The sequence below is a fragment of the Geotrypetes seraphini genome, chromosome 6, assembly GCF_902459505.1.
Source record: "Geotrypetes seraphini chromosome 6, aGeoSer1.1, whole genome shotgun sequence".
Lineage (NCBI taxonomy): Eukaryota > Metazoa > Chordata > Amphibia > Gymnophiona > Dermophiidae > Geotrypetes > Geotrypetes seraphini.
The window spans coordinates 187,810,416-187,833,476 of NC_047089.1; the positions used below are offsets into that span (position 1 = coordinate 187,810,416).

At 42.8% G+C, this 23,061-nt stretch overlaps 1 protein-coding gene across 2 annotated transcripts in view; it reads left to right on the forward strand.

Annotated features, from left to right (window-relative positions):
- Positions 1 to 4,009: 4,009 nt before the first annotated feature.
- Positions 4,010 to 23,061, forward strand: part of POLD2 (DNA polymerase delta 2, accessory subunit) — a 48,931-nt gene continuing 29,879 nt past the window's right edge. Inside the window, exons 1-3 of one of the 2 annotated variants that reach the window (XM_033950199.1) lie at positions 4,010 to 4,199; positions 12,184 to 12,439; positions 22,750 to 22,871. In XM_033950199.1, coding sequence (XP_033806090.1) covers positions 12,220 to 12,439; positions 22,750 to 22,871 — 342 coding nt within the window. In that variant the 5' untranslated portion in view covers positions 4,010 to 4,199; positions 12,184 to 12,219. The other variant, XM_033950198.1, reaches the window with a different exon arrangement.

Genomic DNA, 23,061 nt, shown 5'->3' on the forward strand with positions numbered 1-23,061 from the left:
AGATTCACCACCACTGTATGCGAGATTGAAGGCTAAAAAGAGTGAGCTTTTTTAGAGGTGCATTTAGGATATAAAATTCAGAAAGATCTGCATGTTGTTTTGTTTTCTAAATGCTGCTGAGGTCCTAGGGCAATAGTTCAGTGTCCTAGGGGACAGGGTTTCCAAAGCCCACAACAATCTAGCCATAGCCAGGTACAGGCTCCATTTTTATTCAGATCTGAAGGTAAATCAGCTGTGTTGTCTATGGCAAGACAAACCCATGAAACACAGGTTCAGAGAGATAGCATTATACAGCTGCTTTGTAAGAGAAAAATTGCAAATTCGTTTTCAGTAATATTTTTTGGTCCATAGAAAAGATTGGAAGATAAACCACAAGCCATATTAAAAGCTGCTGACACTGGAACAGATGATGATCATGTCAACAAGTAAAAAAGAAAACCACCGTTTGTAGTTGTTGCTCCTATGATTATGTACTGTAATGTTTTTACTGTTTGTCATTGCTTGGTAATTATTGTTACTGGGTTTTAAAAAAATGATTTTGTAGATGTTTTATTGTAATCCACATAAATATTTTGCAATAAGCAGAGATTTTGGGGCCCCAAAATTGAGGTCTTGGCTTATAGTCAAGGTAGAAGACTTGACTGTGCTCCCCCATGGTGACTGGGTCTCCATCTCATCTGGTCTTTCAAACCACCCCCCTCCCCACTGCCGTCATGGTCACCACAGCTACTACCTGTTAAAGATTAAATCTTCACTGGTAGTGAGCTGTGTGACTGATATGCTGCTCGAGTTAGCCCTGCAGCCCTCCTTCTGACATAACAAGAAGTTGTGTCAGAAAGGAGAGCTGTGGTGCCAATGCAAGCAGCGTATCATTCAAGCTGCTTGCTGCCAGCAAAGATCTAACCTTTAACAGGTAGTAGCTGTGACAGCCACAGGAGGTGGTGGTTTAAGAGACCGGATGAGAGGGAGATACCAGACTGTTGGTATCAGTCAATGTGTGGGGTGGGGTTGGGGCAGGGGACAAGAGAGAAGTAATAGTCATGTGAGATGGAGGATAGGAGATGGAAAGGGAGAAATGCAGGACACAATAGGGGAGAAAGAATTACTCCGGCTTATACTCCAACAGTTTTCCCCCTTTTTTTGAGAGAAAACTGTTAACTGATACTTAGCTTGGCTTGTAATCAAATATATACGGTAAATAAAACATTAGTAGACAACTGCCATTACCAGAACCATTTACCTCTTTCATGAATTTAAGGAAGAATGCATTCTGAACATAAAGGAACCAAGCCAGAACTTTATAACCTTAAATTACTTCATCCCATGCCCTCTCACTCTGGAGTTTCCTTTCAATTGAGATTGGCCTCATGCATATTTATGCCATGCAGGTATTTAAATATCTCTTATCATATCTCCTCTATTCTGCCTTTCCTCCAAAGTATACATACTGAGATCTTAAGTCTATCCCCATATGCCTTATAATGAAGACTACCGAACATTTCAGTAGCCTTCCTCTGGATTGACTCCATCCCGTTTATATCTTTTTTGAAGGTGCAGTCTCCAGACTTGGACACAATATTCTAAATGGGGTCTCATGAGAATCTTATACAGGCATGTGCTCTATTTATCCAGCTGGCTATACATAGCCTATATAAAGTGCCTCAGTTTACTTGAGCTGGTATAAACTAGAAAAGCTCCCTATAAGCTGGTAATGCTCCATGAGTGGCTCTAGCTAGAGAGCCAGTAAGTTCTTGAAAAGTTTCATTGCAGCGGTAATAGATGTGTCAAGTGAATCTGTAACTTACTTGGTAGGTGATTTTATATAAGTAAGGCTGAACATCTTTTACACTTGTGTTAAAACATTGACTATTTTCCATGCAAGTATACTTCAGAGAATGATATTTGACTCTCCAGTCACCTTAATTAACAGCAAGAAGGCTTTGGGTATACATTCTGTTGAAAATATTTGTCTGCTATATATCTAAATGTTCCTGGAACATAATGCTTTATTGCTACAGCTTGTTTCTGTTGATCGACTTATTTCTTCTCAATTTTCTGTCCTTGTCTTCCTCCTCTTGTGGGTTTGATATATGCTAGCGAGATATTTTTTCCTTTATTTGTAATTTTCTTTATGATATTTTCTGGTTTTCTTTACAAGCTTATATTGCTTGGTAATATTTGTAAATTGCAAATAAATAACCAAAAAAACCCATAACAAACATTGTCCACCTTTGACTGTATTGGCATCTGTGGCAGGTATTCGTGCCTGATCTTTTCACCAAGTTTCTCCCTCACTTTTTTCCAGCATATCTGCTGTTTCTGCTCATCAGCCAAATTCACCACATTGTCCATGACAGTCCATACTAGAGAATAAGACAGGGACAAATTTTTCCATGTCCCCACGGGAACTCATTTTCCCATCCCGTCACCACACGTTCTTTTCCTGTCCCTGCCCCATTCCTGCAAGCTCCATCCTCATCTGCACAAGCCTCAAACACTTTAAAATCATAAGTGCTCAAGGCTTGTGTAGTTAAGGCAGAGTTTAAAGGAATGGGGCAGGGACAGCGACAAAACTCACGTGGACGGGGAAAAATTTGACCCCCATGTCATTCTCTAGTCCACACCTCCAAAGGGGGGGTAGGAAGTACAGATGCTGCATGAGGGGTGGGGGAGAACAGGAAAAAAGAATTGTTGGATATAGGAGTGCGAGGGAAAGACATGGTACACATGGGGAAAAGAGGAAAATTGGGCAGGGTGAGAGAGAGGAAGAGATGCATGGGGAAGGATGAAAGGGAGAAATGTTGGATATGGTGGCGGAGAGGGGCAGATTGAAGGGGATGCAAGGTGGAGGAATATTGGACATAGTGATGGAGGGAAAGATGTGGCATGGTGCTGGAGAGGGGTGTTAAAAGGAGAAATGGGCATGGGGCTGGTGGGCAGTGGTGAGAAATGCTGTACATGCTCCAGGGAATGAGAGAGGGAGACATGTTGGATGTGGCAGTAAAGGGTGTAGGGGAGATGCATGTATCTCAAGACAGATGGACAGTGAGAGAGAGGGAGACATGTTGCCAATACGGGTGGAGGAGAGCGGATTAAAAGTTGGACTCATGGAGGGACAGAGAGAGATGTTGGTTGGGGAAGGGAATGAGTTCGGGAGGAGGGGAAGTGTGCAGGAGGCAGAAAGAAAGAAATATTATATTCACAATCAGAAGGAAGTGCAAGCAGAGCCTCATGAAATCACCAAACAAAGGTAGGAAAAATTATTGTATTTTCAATTTAGTGATCAAATGTGTCAGTTTTGAGAATGTATATCTGCTGTCTATATTTTGCACCATATTTGTCTATTTTTCTATAGTTGTTACTGAGGTGACATTGCATAAAAGTTATCTGCCTTGACCTCTTAAAAAACAACAAATTTAAATAATTAACATTTTCTCTAGGTACAGTGTGCTTTGTTGGTTTTTTTTAATTTTGTGGTTACTATTATGTATTAATAAAGATTATTTTGGGTGTATATGAAAAATGGATGGAAGAAATTGCATTACAATTAGTACTATTATTATGGGGTGCAGTCAGGGGCAGAGTTTGGGCGGGGCTACTCGGTTGGTATTTGTTAGGCTTAGGGGGCACTTGGCTTGAAGAAGTTGAGAAACACTGGTCTGGGGTATAATTATGAATACTCTTTTACCAAACAAAAATGTCAGTTTTCAGGTTCAGCAATATTTCACCTAGTTTTCTTGAATAATAAATGCGCAATTGCTCCAGTTCAAGGACTTTGTCTAGACCGGGGCAACTATGGAGATCCTCTCTCAAGCAGGAAGGAACATGATTCATAGATTCCGATAACTTTTGGTCTAATGTGTTGCCGAAGTAATACAGGCGAGTGCTATATGTCAGTCCACACTCCTATTTTATAAAGGCAAATTATGTGTTTGGCTGCCTATATAACATGCTCCTACTATCAACTTGAGAAGCAAAGCAAGGAAAACAGACATTGACCGACTCCCCTCCCCCATTCCGTTTTCTCTCTCAAGCCCCAAACCCCACTTCCGGTCCAGCATCTCTGCCTCCTTCTCCAACACCTACACCTCGTACTCTAGTGACTAGTCTGCGCAGCTTCCCGCCCCGCCGGAAACAGGAAGTTGCGACGGAAGAGGGCGGGACGCCGGAGAAGGAGCGGTTCAAGCACAATTTTGAAGGTAGGACTTGGGGGCGAGCTTTGAGAACGAGAGGGACACGCCGCACCGGGAGGCGGGAGTGGGGGGACATGCAGGACCGAAGAGATACCGCGAATGTGTATGCAGAGAGGTGCTTGGCCTGTGAGGACAGTCAACTGCATCTGATTTGGTAGGTCTGTACGCTCAGACGGCTGCAGGGTGAACTATTTTGTTTCTTGTCTGTCTGCCGCGCAGTTTCATTCCCTCGATTCTTTTCGGCGGGAGAAAGTTGCAGACTGCTTGTTTTACTGCGGGTGATTGCCAGTTAGCGTGTTTGCTCCGGATTGTACCTGCTGCTCATCCACGAGGCTACATTTTCTGCTCACCTAGCTTTCACTCAGGTCGATATAGAAAGCCAGGCTGAGTGCGTGGCTTCTACAAGAACAAAAGAATGTCTCCACAGACCAAAAATCCAAGAGAAACAAAAAACCACTGTGGAGAAGTGATGTTCCTGAGATAGACTTTATTAACGTTTAAAACTTGACAATCCACATAAAAACCAATAGGACTCAGTCCCCTGAGAGCCTTGGACCCTGGACCCAACACAGTCTGTGTTTCGACAAAAGTGTCTACTTCAGGGGTCCCTGTTAATCCTAAGGTAAGGATTTGTGGATAAATTAATCAGGCCAAATATGCTGGTTCGTGGAAACTCCGCTTGAGAGAAGGGTTCAGATGACCAAATGAATAGGACCGTGCGTCTGTGATACCGTCAGGGTCCAAGGCTCTCAGTGGACTAAGTCCTAGAGATTTTTACGTGGGCTGTCAAGTTTTAAACATTAATAAAGTCCATCTCAGGAACATCACTAACCCACAATGTTTTTTTTGTTTCTCTGAGTGGCTTCTACAAGTATAGCACTGGGATGCAATACTAACCCACAATGGTTTTTTTTGTTTCTCTGAGTGGCTTCTACAAGTATAGCACTGGGATGCAATACTTAATGAGCATGTAAATTACCGCTGCAATAAAAGTTATATGCATGGGATACAGTTTGGTCATGGTTTTAGCCACCTTCATGGGTTTCCAAGGTCTCTGTGACAGGAACCTCATGTCTGGGTTACCACGGAAAAGACGTGGGTTGAACCCAAACACTGGGAGGATGGGGGTTTGTGGAGGATCTATCTTCAGTTCTCAGAGGGACTCAGTAATGATCTCCAGTATAGCAGAGAACTTAAAAAGTCAGAGAAAGGAGGGATTTTCTCCTTGTTCTATGATCGATACCACCTCCTGGTCTTCTGTATGCTGCTCCTCCTATCCGGGAAGCCTCACTTTGGGACAATAAAGGGATCAAATTTGACCTCTTGTTCTCCGTGTCCCTATCTGATGGATCATCATAGTCCAGAATAGCCTCTTCTCTCGGGGAAGAAGCACTTTATAGCTGAAGTGGTAAACTGGATTTAGAAACTGGCTGATAGTTAATGGCTGGTAGTTAATGGAATTAATTTGGAGGAAGGAAAGGTGAGTAGTGGAGTTCCCCAAGGATCAGTGCTGGGGGCTAATTCTGTTCAATATATTTGTGAGTGACATTGCCAAAGGGTTAGGTTTGCCTTTTTATGGATGATGCCAATAGTCGTCAGCCCAGAGGGAGTGGAAAACATAAAAAAAGATCTGCAAAAGTTAGAGGAATGATATAATGTTTGGTAATCTTAATTCAATGCAAAGAAGTACAGTGATGCACTTGGGGAGTAGAAATCTGTGAGAGGCTGATATTCACAGACAGGGAGAGGGAGCTAAAAGCAACAAAACAGTGTGACAAGGTGATGGCTATGGCCAGAAGGTGTGACCAGCAGAAGAAAGGAGGTATTGATGCCCCACTTATTGTGTTTCGTTTTGGAGGCTGTATCTGGCTAAGAATGTAAAAAGACTTCAAATGGTCCGGAAGAAGGTGATGAAAATGGTAAACATAAGAAATGCCTTCACCGAATCAGACCTTTGGTCCATCCAGTCCGGTGACCCGCACACGCGGAGGCCAATCTAGGTGTTTCCTGATGAAGATCTTATTTTCCCGTATCCCTCAATGTGATTTGCAAGGAGATGTGCCTCCAGCTTGCATTTGAATCCCATAATGGAGGTTTCCGTCACTACCTCCTCCAGGAGAGCATTCCAAGCGTCCACCACTCGCTGTGTAAAACAGAACTTTCTGACATTTGTCCTGGGCCTGTCAATTTCAGTCTATGACCTCTCGTCCTAGTCACATTTGACAACATCAAAAATGATGCTGCTTGCTCTATTTTGTCGAAACCTTTTAGTATTTTAAAAGTCTCTATCATATCCCCTCTCAGTCTTCTCTTCTCAAGGGTAAACAAGCTTAGTTTTCTGAGGCATTCTTTGTAGCTCAAATATCCCATACCTTTTACTAGCTTTGTCGCTCGCCTCTGCACCTTCTCCAGCAGGGTTATATCCTTCTTTAGGTAAGGAGACCAGTGTTGGACACAGTACTCCAGGTGTGATCTTACCATTGCTCTGTAAAGCGGCATTATGACGCCCGCCGATCTACTCGTAGTACCCTTCTTTATCATGCCTAACATCCTGTTCGCTTTCTTTGCCGTCGCTGCGCATTGCGCCGATGGCTTCAGAGTCCTGTCTATCAGTACCCCCAGGTCCCTTTCTTGTTTGCTCTTGCCCAATGTCACACCTAACATTTTATAATCATGTTCCTTGTTTTTCGTACCCAGATGCATCACTTTGCATTTGTCTATATTAAACTTCATCTGCCACTTTTCCGCCCATTTCTCTAGCTGGTTCAGATCTCTCTGGAGTTCTTCAGTCCTTTTGTGATCCAACTGATCGACATAGTTTCGTGTCATCTGCGAACTTGATTATATTGCTCGTCGTTTCCTCCTCTAGGTCATTTATGAATATGTTGAATAATATTGGTCCGAGAACCGAGCCCTGGGGCACACCGCTTGTCACCTTTTCCCAGTTCGAGAACTTCCCATTTATGCCTACCCTCTGCAATCTGTTCTCCAGCCAGTTTCCTATCCATCCTAGTATATCCCCTTCAATCCCATGGCTTTGTAGTTTCCTCAGAAGCCTAGCGTGTGGGACTTGTGCCAAAAGATGTACGAGAAGAGACTATAAGACCTGAATATGTATAATCTAGAGCAGTGGTCTTTGCTAATTTTTAAGCAAGGGCCATTTTGGGTCCAAAAGGCCTGAAGGAGAGCTGACAAATGTCTTCCTGCTTGAGACCATGACACCAATAACACTTCATGACATTCATTCCTACCAGAACACCTGGCCTTGGTCACACGTGCAGAACACAGATAAACCCTATTCAAATACAGGACCACAAACTAAAGTCCTAATATACACAAATGAAACCCTAAGATGATAAGACTCTGTATGCAGTATAACACCAGAGAAACAGAAATACATTTCTTCCTGAACAGTGCAAAATACAGACAGCAGATGCAAATTTTCAAAACTGACATATTTCAGTCACTCAAATGAAAATAAAATTATTTTTCTTACCTTTATTGTCTGATGATTTTTAAATTTTTCTAATTCTTTTCACAGTCTCTGGCTGCACTTCCTTCTGTTTGTGTTCTTAACTCTGTTTACAGGATCACCTTATCCATTTGCTTCTTATCCATTTCTCTCCTTCACTTTCTGCTTTACATCCATTTTGGCATTTAACTTAACATTTAACTTTCTTCCATTTTTTTGCATCCTTCTGAAATATATTTTTCCATGTCTTCCCCTTCTCTCCATTCATGTGCACCATCTTCTTCCTCTCTCTACCCATCCCCTTTTCTTCTTCCAAGTGCACCATCTCCTCCCTCTTTATTCCCACTAATCTTAAACAGTATTTTTTCCATCTCTTCCCTTCCCCACTTCTCCCATCCTTGTGCATATATCCTCCCTCTCCCCCCCTGCGTTCTGACATCTGTCATCCCCCTTCCTATGGTCTGGCATCTATCTTCTCTCCTTTCCATAGTCTGGCATCTCTATCCCCTCCTTTCCTCTCCTCCTCCTCTTCCCTACTATGGTCTGGCATCTCTTTCACCTTCCTTCCCTCCCCCTTCTCATGGTCTGATGTTTCTCTTCTTCTCTTCCCGTGATCTGGTATCATTCTCTTCTTCCCGCAGTCTGGCATATCTCCCCTTCTTCCCTTCCTTCCTACTTGGTCTGGCATCTCTCTCTCTCTCTCCTTCCCTCCCCCTCTTCCAGTGGCTAATCATCTCTCCCCTTCTCTTTTTCCCATGGTCTGTATCTCTCCTTCTCACAGTCTGTCATCTCTCCCCTCCTTCCCTTCCCCCCTCCCCCCTACTGTGCCTTAATTCTTTAGCTAGATTTTATTAGTGCCTTTGATCTAGTAGATCATGAAATATTGTTGAGTTGTTTAGACACAATAGGACTTTCAGGAAGGGTCTGGAACTGGTTTCAAGGTTTTTTTGAAGAAAAGATATTATCAAGTGATTTGTGAAGGTAACTATTCTCATTCATGGAGCCTACCTTATTCAACATCTACATTTCCACTTGTTCCGCCACTAATTTCTGACAAGTGGGATGATCAGTGACACTCAGAAAAGCACACAGACAATATCAAACATAAACAATAACACTTTATTATACTTATATATATATATAAGAACAAAATAGCATCACCGTATCTCACGTAAACCCTCCCTTCACCATTCGGAATCCCTCAATGGATAGGCGAGTAGGACACGGGAAACTGTCCCTTTAGGCATCTTTTATTCTGTCCATGGAGATGTCTTGGATTCTAAGGTTAGAGGCAAGTCCCGTCTTTTATATTGGGTGAAAAGCTGGGAAAACTGCTTGCCTCTTAGTAAGACAGCTGGTACTGGTCCTTTGTTATTTGTTTTGGCAACTCCTAGGTCAAAAAGGTCAAGATAGCAGATACTTGTCACTGTCCCTTTCTTTTTGATGTATTTTCCCATCTGTCTTTACTGATGATCATCTGGTTTTACTGTCCTTTGAAGATCAATGAGGTCAGATCTCAGATAATCAAGGTTATTGTAGAGACCATCTGGTCTTACTGTCCTGTGGAGATCAAATAAGTCAGGATCTCAAATAAGCAAGGAGGTGTTGCAGTTTATTGTCTCTTTGATGCTATCCAGTTGTCACTCAAATAAAGGAAGTCAGGATCTCAAATAAGCAAGGTTCTTTGGAGGTCAGGATGTCAGGTAAGCAGACTTGAGGATACATATCAGTAATATTCTGAACATGTCAGTAAGTAATATGCTGAACATGTCAGTAATATGCTGAGGTATAACACCACTTTAGGACATTTATTACAGAGTTTAAATGTAAAATTTTATATGTACACAGATGACATTTCTGTTTTAATCCCTCTAAATAATTTTACCACTGAAATTTTAAACCAGATATCTTCTATTATGACTCAGATAGAACAGTGAACAATTAATTTCAAACTGAAACTCAGTACGTAAAAGACCAAACTTTTCTTGGCTAGTCCCAACGACAAAATAGCAAACTCTTTGCTTCATCTTAATGGTCTTGACTACCCAATTATTAAATCTATCAAAATTCTGGGAGTCACACTAGACTGACATTTAACACTAGCAGAACACATGAACTTAAGGCTCCTTTTACAAAGGTGCGCTAGCGTTTTTAGCGCACGCACAAGATTAGCGTGCGCTAGCCAAAAAATTACCGCCTGCTTAAAAGGAGGCGGTAGCAGCTAGCGCGCGTGAAAACCGCTAGCACACCTTTGTAAAAGGAGCCCTTAGTGGTACAAAAATGCTTTTTTACATTGTGGAAATTAAGAACCATAAAAAATATTTTGATCCTTTATCGTTCAGACTATTGGTGCAGGCATTAGTTTTATCTATTTTAAACTATTGTAACATCATCTATTTAGGAGCACCCAAAAAAATTCTAAGGAAACGAAGGATATTTCAGAATGCAGCGGTTCAATTGATTTTTGGTTTAAAAAAAGAATGACCATATTAGTCCATATTATTGTTTACTTCGCCTTTGAAAGCAAGAGTATTATTCAGATTTTACTGTATCTGCTTTAAGCTAATATCGGGATTGTCTCCAGCTTACCTTTTTCCTCATTTTGTGTTGCATAGATCATCAAGAGAAACTAGAAACTTCTACTTATTTGTTTATCCAAAAATTAATGGGTGCAGATATAAGACCTTCTTAGATAGGATCCTAGCATTTCAAGCTGGTAGGCAACAATCTTGGTTAGGTAAATGTATTCAGCAAGCTATGTTATCCTATTGCAGTTTTCGGAAATTAATTAAGACCACTTTGTTCGATAAGTTTATTACTTAGTGAGTTTTATTATTGAAATTCTATTTTACAAATATTTGTAGTTTTTACTGTATTATTGCATTTCGCTGTCTGGCATATTTCTCTCCCCTCTTTCTCATCCATCCCTGCTCTGCATCTCTCCTTTCCTTCCCCCTTATGTGATCTGGCATCACTGACCTTCCCTTTCCATTTTTTTCCCCTCAGAGGTCTGACAACTTCTTACCCTTTTATCCACAGTCCAGCATCTCTGTAGTACCCTTCCCCTCCCTCTGGCATGTTTTTTTACCCTTTTTCTTTTTTAGCACTGCACTCTTTGGACTGCAGGCAGCATGAGTGAGGTAAACATGCTGCCTTTGGTGGCCCTGGAAGCTTTCCCTTTGCTATAGCGTTCTACCATGGGGACAGGAAGCTGTAGCAAAGGGAAAGTTTCTGGGGCCTGAAGAGTGCAGTGCAAGAAAAAAAAAAAGGGTAATTAAGTGCTGAATCTTACTGGGGGTGATGAAATTCTAGATAGGCTCTGTGGGCCACCCCAGAAGTCTTGGAGGGCTGCCATCGGCTTGTGGGCCTTGCAATGAAGAATAATAATAATAATGTTTTATACCACCATCACCAGCAGTTCTAGGCAGTTTACATAAAAGAGAAACTAGACAATCAGTGAAAAATACAGTAACACAATGGATACACTAGTTACAATCATAAAATATCCCAATTCAGGTAATAAATTTATCAAACAAATTGGTCTTAACTAATTTACGAAGGGAACAATATGACAGGGCTTGGTGAATACATTCACCCAACCAAGATTGCAAATTACCTGCTTGAAACCCCAATGTCCTGTCTAAAAAGGTCTTATATCGACAAGCTTTTACTTTAGGATAGGTAAATAAGTTTCTCTCAGTGGCCACTTCACAAAGAACATGAGCAGGGTTTATCATGATCTTAATGTAACCAGACAGGTTGGTAAGATGATGGGAAAAACCAAGAGGAAGTATGGGTGCATAGGGAGAGGTAAAGCCAGTGAGAGAAGGAAGTGATATTGGCTCCATGAGCTTCTGGTGAGATCTTATTTGGAATACTGTATATAATTTTGGAGATGCTATAAACTGGATGAAGCAGGTTCAAAAGGCAGATACTAAAGTGATCATTGGTCTTTAAAAAGTAATGGGGACAGAGTTAGATTTAAAGGAAGGGAAGAATATGATAAAACATTTAAATATCTTTTAGGAATAAATGCACAGGAAGCAGGGTTTTTTTAATAGAAAGGAGGTTCTAAAAACAGGAATCGTAAAAAGAAGGTGACAAGAATAGAATACTTGGAAGCAGTGACCTTGAAGGCCATACAAAAGGTCAGGTTTTCAAGATGCCTCTAATATGGATAAGATAAAAGATTTAAATACATACCACATTCATTGTATGTATATTGTCTCATGTATATTCAGTATTTGTGGCTCTCAAGAATTGGAAGTTAATAAAACTGACTTAAAGAAATACTTTTTTACAGAAGAACAAACAGAATTTTTGAAGGAAAGGAAGGGTTTGTAAAGTTGAACAGGAGATGTAGCTGAGCATACCAAATGAATTGTATAATCTCTATCTGCTGTCATATCAGCGGTTTAGCAAAGATACAAAACATTTTCTCATTTGTATTGGGAGGCCTAGAGTTACTTCACATTGTGTGTAGTATTTGTACTAATATTGGATTCTTTGTCTCTACAGCCTACTTGTGCCACTTGGGTGTCAAAGGTGCCAGTCATGTTTTCAGACCATGCAGCCCGGAAAGCACCAAGCCTGCTGGCACCCCCCTCCGAGGAGTCGCCAACCTTTGACAGGGTGTCTATATCCAGCTACACAAACAATTCAGAGAATTTCAGGTTGGGAGAGCGAAGTTTCACCCGACAGTATGCTCATATTTATGCCACCAGGCTCCTCCAGATGAGACCTAAGTTGGTGAAAAGAGCACAAATGAAATGGGGTAAGTGGAGTTATTGGGATGAGGTAGAGCAGTGATCTCGAACTCAAACCCTTTGCAGAGCCACATTTTGGATTTGTAGGTACTTGGAGGGCCTCAGAAAAAAATAGTTAATGTCTTATTAAATGACAATTTTGCATGAGGTAAGAACATAAGAATTGCTGCTGCTGGGTCAGACCAGTGGTCCATCATGCCCAGCAGTCCGCTCACGCGGCGGCACTCTGGTCAAAGACCAGCGCCCTAACTAAGACTAGAGAGCTGCATGGGAACGGGGATGATGGGAATCCCGCGGGACTCGCGGGGATCCCATGGGTTCCCCCTTTGGGTCACGGGGATCCCATGGGTTCCCCCTTTGGGTCACGGGGATCCCATGGGGTCACGGGGATCCCGTGGGGACGCCCCCTAGGGTCGCAGGGATCCCGTGGGGACACCTCCGAGGGTCGTGGAGATCCTGCGGGGTTGGATGCGAGGCTCGTCTTCTCCCTACCTGCCCTGCCGCACACAGCCCATCAGAACGGAAGTCTTCCACGATGTCAACGCTGACTTCAGAGGGAGGGCTTAAGCAAAGCCCTCCCTCCCTCCGATGTCAGCGCTGACATCGGGAAGACTTCCGTTCCGATCGGCTGTGTGCTGCGATCGGCAGTGGCGTACCAAGGGGGCGGGGAGGGCGGTCCACCCCGGGTGCAGCCATAGGGGGGGTGCACAGCCAGCCAGGTCCCCTTACCTTCGTGGCGCTTCCTCCGACTGACTGACAACAGGCCCGGTCCGACAAACCTCCCTGCCCTGTAGCCGCGAATCTAAATTACTTTCTTACAGCAGCTTCAATACTCCAGCTGCTGTAAGAAGGTAATTTAGATTCGCGGCTACAGGGCAAGGAGGTTTGTTGGACCGGGCCTGTTCTGTTGTCAGTCGGGCGGGGAAGCGCCACAAAGGTAAGGGGCAGGGAGGGAGAAAGGGAGGAAAGGTGGAGTGGAGAGGAAAAGATGCTTAAGGTAAAACTGAGGGTGGAGAAGGACGCTGAAAGCACTGGGGAAGACAAGGAGGTGGAGAAGGATGCTGAAAGGACATGGGGAAGATGGGGGGGGAGAAGGACGCTGAAAGGACATGGGGAAGACAGAGGGGGGGAGAAGGACGCTGAAAGCACATGGGGAAGACGGGGGGTGAAGAAGGACGCTGAAAGGACATGGGGAGAAGGACGCTGAAAGGACATGGGGAAGATGGGGGGAGAAGGACGCTGAAAGGAAATGGGGAAGAGAGAGTGGGGAGAAGACGCTGGCAGGGAAGGAGCCAGAGATGCCAGACTATGGGGGGAGCGGAGGGAAGAAGATGGGTGCCAGACCAATTTGGAAGGGGGGAGAAAGGGAGAGGCATAGTAACAGAGCAAATGGAAGACGCAGAGAGAAGAGAGATAGTGGATGGAAGGAATTGAATGAGAACATGAGGAAAGCAGAAACCAGGCAACAAAGTTAGGAAAAAAAATCTATTTCTTTTTTTTTTTTTTTTTTGCTTTAGGATAAAGTAGTATATTAGTTGTGTTGATAAAAATTTATAAACATTAGAGGCTCTGGTAGAAACCCATTTACAAAGTATGTATTCTTCCCAATTAATATTTCCAAATTAATAAAGTCTTTTTGCTTATTTGTAAATGGGTTTCTACCAGAGCCTTTAATTCAGTAGCATAATTAAATGAAATAACTATTTCTGTAGTTTATAGGGACGGGTGGGGACGGGTGGGGACGGAGGGATTCCTCACGGGGACGGGTGGGACTTTGGCGGGGACGGGTGGGATTTCTGTCCCCGCGCAACTCTCTAACTGAGATTAGCCCTACCTGCGTACTTTCTGGTTCAGCAGGAACTTGTCTAACTTTGTCTTGAATCCCTGGAGGGTATTTTCCTCTATGTTAGAAGGAAAATCACAGACTCTCTCTCAGTGGATCCCAGTGGTCTGCTTTGATGATCTTGTTACAAAGGCTGTGCATGCCATTAAGAGCTAAGCTGGAATTTCTGAATTTTATCAATTCAATAAACCTGTGATACTTCTTTATCCATATGGTGGGATGCCTTCAAGGCCCATATTTGAGTTGGTTATGAGGAACACCTGTGAGAAGCAAGTTGCAATAGTTGAGGCAATAAGGGCGTAGATAAGGGTTTTGGTGTGTGCTCCGAGTGGAAGGGTTGGATTTTGATGATGATATAGAGAAAGAAGCAACATGTTTTGGCGATCTGCTGGATTTGTCAGAATTTTGGATAGACATGTGCCATAAATTGTCTTCTATATTTCACCTATGTGAACAGATTTCATTTAAACATTTATTGTGGAACTCTTCAGTCTTATTGACTAAATTAAAACCTGAAGACAGGTCTCCGTTCAACTTTATGATTACCATTGCTTTGAAATGGATCATAAATCTTTGGAAGGATAATAGTCAAATTGCTGTTTTTATGTGGTGGAATTTGGCTCTCCCTCTTTCCCTAAATCTGCTACCCCCCTCAAGCTAGTCCTCACTATCTCTAGCCTTGACCCTCCTGATGTAGCCAGCAACATTCTATACCCTCCCCAGAGAGTCCATTCCATCCTTTGCCCCTTATAGCCAGCTTTATCCTCCCAAGCTAGCACTCTTGCCATCCATGAAGAGAGACAGCCACCTAAACTGCTGTTGAGATGGAAATGGGAGAAGCCACTGCTTGCCCTGGGTCAGTGACATGGAATGCTGCTACTATTTGGGTTTTTACCAGGTACTTGTGACTTGGATTGGTCTCCGTGAAGATGGGATACTGGGCTAGATGGACCATTGGTCTGATCCAGAAAGACTATTCTTTAGTTGTTATCACTATATAACCAGCTCTCAGCTGGCTAGCCAGTCATCACCCCCTCACCTACCTCCCAACTATTTAGCCAGTCATAACCCTACTGTTCCCTCATCTTCTCATTAGGTCAGTTCCTTACCTTGATTGTCAACTTGACCTTTCACTACTAATTAGTAGATTTAAACCAGAGAAAATATTTCTTCACACAACATGAAATTAAACTCTGGAATTCATCGCCAGAGAATGTAGTGAAACAAGTTAGCTTAGCAGGGTTTTAAAAAAAGTTTGGATAATTTCCTAAAAGAGAAGTCCATAGGCCATTATTGAGATGGTTTGGGGAAATCCACTGCTTATTCCTAGGATAAGCAGCATAAAAGCATAAAATCTGCTTTACTACTTGGGATCTAGCTAGGTACTTGGGACCTGAGGTGGCCACTATTTGAAACAGAATACTGGGCTTTATGGAACTTCAGTCTGTTCCAGTATGGCAATTCTTATGTACCGGTTCTGCTTTCTCTCTGCACCATGTGGCTCTCTTAAGTTTAACCGCACAGTGAGGAACTCTTGTGCTAGTCTCATAAGACCAGTACAAGAGTTTCTGCACCACACACTGTTCAGTCTTTCAGAGATGTGATGCTAAAAAAAAGCAGCACCTATGCTAGTAGTCATGGTGGCAGCATAAAAAAAAAACAGGTTGGGAAAATCCTGAATGTTAGGGGAAATTTCTAGGTGTCATGGTGACCTGCCTGGGATTTGTATTAGAAGTGGACTATGACATGTTGAAATAAAATAACCAGTACTGTGCCAGTATCCAAAGGATTTCACAGATGTGTGATTCACAACTGCCAGAATTGTTCTAAACAAAGAAGTAAAAAACATCTCTAGAAGCCAAGATACCGCGGGCCAGTGAAAGTGTTTTTACTCCTCTTATTTTCCCAGCTAAATTTCCTGTTAGTGATACTTAACTGTGTCCTCTTGAACTAAAAGCACAAGATGCGTTGGCTGCGGCTTATGGGTTTTGTTTCCAGTGAGGACACATGTTTGCATTTTTGCCTTGCCGGAATACCCAAACGATTCAGGTCTATTATGAAGCTGCCTTGTCATTCTGCTACCCACTGGTGCAGGTTGAGGGAAAACAATATCCAGAACATTCTGGTAGAACTTTTATTTCCTGTTTTAATCAGTCTGGATAATGACTCACAATGAATAGCTGGCTAATGAAGTACAGTTTGCATTCCTGGAACAGCTAGTCATCTGGACTTTCATTTTGTAGTTGGTAGCTGCATCAGAGTCTTGCTGATACTGGAGTTTGGAGAAAACCTGCAAATTCTAGAATTTTTCCTAAACAAAAAAAATATTTTGGATTAGCTCTTGCATTGGGTCCTAGTGCTACTGAGGGTAAAACTTGTAATCAGTTTCCTGTGTGTTGCGATTCACAAGTTTGGGTGTTTCTTGAAGCTGATTTGGATCTAGGAAAGAAGGATATGACCTTTAGTCCTGTTTGGCTTGGGTCTTATTTTGAAGAATTTAAGCATAAGAGCTTCCTCTTCGAGCCCTCAGTCAGCAACAGAACCTGTCTTTGAGAGAAATAATAGGAGCAAAAAGCTAACGGTTATTTTGCATTGAAGTCAAGAGTGTTTTAGAAACATGTCTGAAAAATCATAGAAATGTTTTGGTCTTAGAAGCAATATAGACAAAAAATGGAAGGAAAGAGCCCTCTCATCTTTAATTTAGCTTTTGTATATTATCATTGGCCTCTTAAAAAAAAAAAAAAAAAAAAAGCTAAAACTTCCAGTTCAGTATGTAAAATGTTCACCAATTAAAACATTTTTTAATCAACATTAATTATAAATGTTTCAAACATTATAACTTCAACGTTCAAAGATGTCTTCACAATCTAAATCCATAAAGTCTTACATTTCACCAAAAGGATGCTTCAGGAGTTTATTTCCAAACTGTAATTACATATCGGTAAGATGTATTCAAAACTTCCTTTTCTGAAACACAAAAGGTGAATAAACACTAGTCAAGCTGTGGCAACAACCAGTCTTAGCATGCGCTTGCTCTACTGCATTAGTAAAATGCTTAACTTTCTTTTTTGAATTAAAGGCCATGCACCAATATTGCCATTAGTGCGTGGCCGTTAATTGAAATATCTTTATTTTTAAATTTCATACAGCACAAAAGTACACAATTTAGTGCATGGTCATTAAAAAAAAAATTACCATGTGAGCATTTATCAACACCAGTTTTGTAGGTGGCAAGGGCTGGATTCTCAAAAAAGTTGCTGACAGTTACGTGCCTAACTTACATTTTTTTTTTAAGTTCTAAAATATTTTTTTAATGAAAATTTGCATAAAATACATGTTATAACAGTCAGAATTCTGGTCAATAATGAGGAAACATATCATACATATCAGTCAAAAACAGATAAATGAAACACAACGGATGACAGCCTCTAATAGTTAGATTTAACAGCATTATGTAAGAAGGAACATTAGTCATACCAGCATGAAAGACAGAATAACCCTCAAACAGTAATAACTTTACAAATCACAAAAGTTAATTAATGGTTCCCAAATTCTATCATGCACATCTACATGTCCATATTTCACAGCATACGTACGTTCATACTTAGCTGTCAGACATACATTATGCCACCATAAGTTGTAGGAAAGATTGTGGTTGTTTTTCCAATGAGTCAGTATAGTTTTAAGTGCTATGAGTAATAAACATCTAAGATGTTTACTTAGGGGTAATGACAATCCGTATTGACCATATATAATAATGGCCAATGAAATGTCTTCAATTCCAGTAATGGCTCGTATTGTGGTCCAAATTTTTTTTCCAAAAGTCCAATATTGGAGAACATTTAAAGATCATGTGGTCTAGAGCAGTGTTCTTCAACCTTTTGACACATATGGACCGGCAGAAATAAAATAATTATTTTGTGGACCGGCATTTGAAGAACACTGGGCTAAATCGTGCCCATCTCCACTCAATCTCCGCCCCAGACCCCGCCCCCATAATAGTACTAATTGTAACACCATTTTTTCCATTCATTTTTCATATATACACACAATATAATTATATTAACAACACATAATGGTTAACTACAAAATTAAAATACACAAAGCACACTGTATGCTTTTCAACATTCATTCCTACCAGAAAACAGATAACCCCATGCAAATGCAGGACCAAAAACTAAAAGTACTAATATTTACAAACAAACTCTAAGATGCAAGACTCTGCAAGCAGTACAACCCCAGAGGAAAAGAAACAAATGCATTTCTTCCTGAACAGACAGGACAGACAATTAGGGCAGATGTAAAATCACTAAATAAAAACAAAATAAAAACATTTCTACCATTGTCTCTCTCCCTCCATGCTGTGCCTTGCCTTCTGGCCTGCCCCCCGGTGTTATCTTTAGGGCGGTCTACTGTGCGATCAACGCAGTGTCTTCGGGCCAGCCCCCTGAGTGCTGCATTGCACAAAGCTGTGGGCAGCGACCCGCACCTCATATGGAAGCCTTTCCTCTGACGTTGCGATGTCAGAGAGAAGGCTTCCGGTTCAGGCCGCTTGTAGGAGCCTTTTCCCACGGCTTTGTGTACTGCAGTACTCGGGGAACTGGTCTGAAGATACCGCATTGATCACACCGTAGATCGGCGGCTGAAGAACACTGTCTTGGGCTCAATGGATGTGACGGCCCTGTGGACTGGCAGAAAAATTCTGCAGACCAGCACCGGTCCACGGACTGGTGGTTGAAAAACACTGGTCTAGAGTACCAACATCATTTTTTCAAGACCAGCAACAGTTGGAATTGGCAAGGCGTCCAGAACGCTCTATTCAACAAAATATAAGCTGATTGAGACACAGTAGCTGAGTGTAAGGAGTGTATTGACTCAGTCCAGACTTTTTCCCAAGTATGTGGCTCAATGTGTGTCCTTTATCCAAATGCCTTTAAGCGCGGCAAATCCAACATACTTCTCCTTGGTGATGTATTTATACCAGGAAGCTGCTTTGCCTTTGCTCATAATTTCAATTTGGTTATGAAGTACCATCAAGGCGGGTACTTCCTCTTAGAGTGTAGAAAGCTGAAGGGAAGCCTTAAGCAAATGGCAAAGTTGCAACCATCTATATTGTTGGGAATCTGGAAATCCATATTTCACTTGCAGATGTTTAAATGGGAGCCATGTGTTGTTGTCATAAAATTGTTGTAGTGACCATAGGCCCAAGGCCCTCCAACTGGGCCAATTGATTTGATTGCCTTGAATCCTAATCTTGGGGTTGTTCCAGAAGCACAAGTGAGTAGTCTCATTCCATCGCACTTCCATCAGTTTGTCCAACTCCTGAATTGCCAATTTAGTAGAGTGAGTTGGTTCCCTACATGCGGTGTGGGGCTTATTACTCTGGAAGGCAATCGAGCGTAAATCACAATTACCCATAGAAGACTGCTCAAAAATTAACCATGAAGGTGAAGTTGAGGGTGTCCTATCATTAATCAATTATGAACCTTGTCTCATGATGAATGCTGTGATAATCGTAAAAACTGGGGAATCTTACACCACCATTTCCGCTCCCAGCTCCTTTCTCTAACATGTTCTCTCTTTACAATACCGACCCCAGCTCCAGCCCCCTTCTCCCACCTACCCCTTTTTTTCAGCCCCTAGTTCCCTTCTCCTATTTGACCCCTTTTGCCTCTGAAGTCCCTCTCTTCTGATGTCCAGCACCCATTGATCCAATGAATTCCAGTATGGTTATTCTTCTTATGTCTTACCCCCATATTCAGGCTCCCATTTCCCCTTTTACCTTCCCTATTTTCACCTATAGAACTCCTTCTTCATTCCCCCTGACAGCATATCGTGCGTTGAGAATCTTTCCTGCTCGGCGGTTCTATTGTACTGCGCATGTGTTTTAATGTGGCACAGAAGCACAGAGGCACAGAGTTTCAATCGTAGGTATTATTATTATTATTATTATCTAATATAATAAAACGGTAAGCCGCGCATGTGCACTTCCTAAGCGTGCGTCCGTTTTCCGTGAGCTGTAGCTAGGAAGTGCGCATGCGCAACTCACCCCTTGCTCTATCCGTCGCCTCCCGGCTCCAGCGGCGTGACAGTTTTCAAAGAGGCGCAGGATTGTTTCAACGCGGAACCACCAGCCGTTAAAGCTCCTGGCGCTGACTCCCGACGGTGGAGGAGAGGCAAGGTAGAAGAAGATTTCCGCTGCCCGGCACCCGAGTCCTTTGCCGCCCCCCCCCTTCCCTTACCGCGGCCCCGACTGGCGATTTAAGCAGCGTGTCCAGCAGTCTTCACACGCTGCTTCGGGCCCTTCTACTGCCCTGATTTGCTCCGTACGTGCCAGAGTAAATCAGGCCAGTAGAAGGACCCGAAGCAGCGTGTGAAGACTGCTGGACACGCTGCTTGAATTGCCATGTGTAGTCGGACCCGCGGGAAGGGAAGGGGGGGGCGGCAAAGGATTCGGGCCCGCGTTTGTAGTCTCGACTGTGGGAAGGGAAAGGGGGTAGAGGAAACAATAATGCTGCTGCACAGGGAACTGGTGGGGGGGGGAGGGAATGCTGCTTTGGACACACAGACAGAGGGAGGAAGGGAGACAGAAAGACACAGGGGCAGGTGCACAGGGAACAGACACAGGTGCAGGGGGATATACAGAAAGACAAACAGACAAAGGGGGCCAGGGACAGAGACAGACAGAAAGAAAGACAGCGGGAGTCACGTCAGGAGGGGTGCGGGATGCCGCAGAGGGAACTTTTCCAATAGGTGCAACTGGGCGGCTGTCAGGAACCTCTGATCAGGGGCAGAGCAAGGTAACTGTATCATAGGGATACGCCTACTGCTGGACAGGGGGAGAAGGAAAGAGGTGCTGATGGACAGGGGGTGGGTGAAGAAAAAGGAACGGAGGCCTAATGTTGGACAGGGGGAGAAGGAAGGTGCTGCTGGACAGGGGGAGGTAAAACAAAGGGAGAAGGGCTGCTGCTGCATAAGGAGAGCTGTGAAGGGGTGGTGGTGGACACAGGGGAAGTAAAAGGAAGGGAGAATGGACAGGGGGAGCAGGCAAAGGGTGGTGATGGACAGCCAAGGAAAAAGAAAGACAGAAAGAAAGCGGCTAAGGAGAGAGAGAGAAAAAAAGAAATAAAGAGAGACACACACACATATATTCTAGCACCAGTTAATGTAACGGGCTATAAGACTAGTATATATATATATTAGCACATTTCTTTCTTGACATTCCATCCAGTTGGTTCAGCTACAAAGCTGCCTGGTCTTTATATCCACACAACTTGTAGTTTAAATGCAAGCAAAAGAAGGTGCAGTAGAATTGTGAAATGAAGACGGTGAATAGTGGGTATATGGTTGGAGTTGGACTCTGCAAATTTCCTGACTTTTTGCTATCATCACTGACAGGCTAATGTAATAGCGTGTGGAAATGCATAGTATGTTTTGTGGATTCCTTTGTATAAAATGGAGTCTGTAATACACAAAGCACATTGCTGTGTGCCAACTTGGTATAGGGCCATAGCTAACACTGTCACTGTGTGTCAGTTTGTAAAAAAAAAAAAATCTTCTTTAGAAGCAAGCAGGCAGTTTAGAAGCACAATGTGGATAGAAAATAAAGCATGTTCTAGGATCAAGTGCTCCCTTACTGTCTTAGATGTCCTAGTCAAATGACAAATGGGATATATTTTTCCCCAAAATAGTGATGCATCTTTAGTCTGATGTGGTGAATGTTTCATGAGGGCACTGCAGTATAAAACCTTTATGTTACCAGTGACTTACTGCCTCACAACTTGCTTAGCTGTAACATAAGTACAGTCGACTCTCAGTAGCTGTGGAGGGATTGGTTCCAAGACCCCACCATGGATACCAAAATATTTGGATGCTCAAGTCCACCCAGCCTACCTTTGAAGTCAGTCTCAGCCCTGCAGCAACAGTAGCAGCCAAAGTCAAACGATGCCTTTGGCCAGCACTGGGCATTCATCTGTGACCTGACCCACCTAGGAAGTTGTGTTAGAAGAGGCTGCCACTGTTGCTGCAGGGCCTATACTGGCTGCAAATGTATTGCCAGGTGGATTTGAGCATCTAATGTGGAGGATGGGTAGAGAGTGAGTCACAGTCAGGCCCTGGCTGCAAAGGTATACTGGGTAGACTTAGACTTGAGCGTCTGCAGATGTGGGGAGAGAGCGAGCCGCAGTTGGCTCTGGGGTTGGTTGAATCTGCGGATGTGGAACTCATGGATACGAAGAGCCAACTGTACTTGCAGTCAGAGTGCCCAGAAACTCTCACTGTGAATCTACTTATAGCATGTATCTGGAGTCAGTACTGCATTAGAAGGTACATTAATCTTTTTAACACTGTAAACCATTTAGAAGTTTCTGATTGATGGTGTATCAAAAATCAAATAAACTTAAACACTTCAAGGTTAAGGATCTTTCTGACAATTCTGAAGAAGTGATGATGCTTTTCTGTGTATTTAAACTTCAGGAGATAAAATAATGGTGAAGAAGCTATGTGAGCTGCAGCCAGCAGAGAGATGCTGCGTGGTGGGAACTTTATTTAAGTCAATGGAGCTTCAGCCCTCCATCCTCCGGGAGATCAGTGAGGAGGTAATTGCTTTTGCTGCCTTTTTGTCTTTCCAAAATTGTACATATCACTGAAGGACTAGAATCCATTTAGACTGGGGGACAGGAAGAGGGATCTAATCTGATTCCATTTATTTATTTATTCATTCTTTCAATTTTCTATACCATTCTCCTAGGTGAGCTCAGAACAGTTTACATGAATTTATTCAGGTAC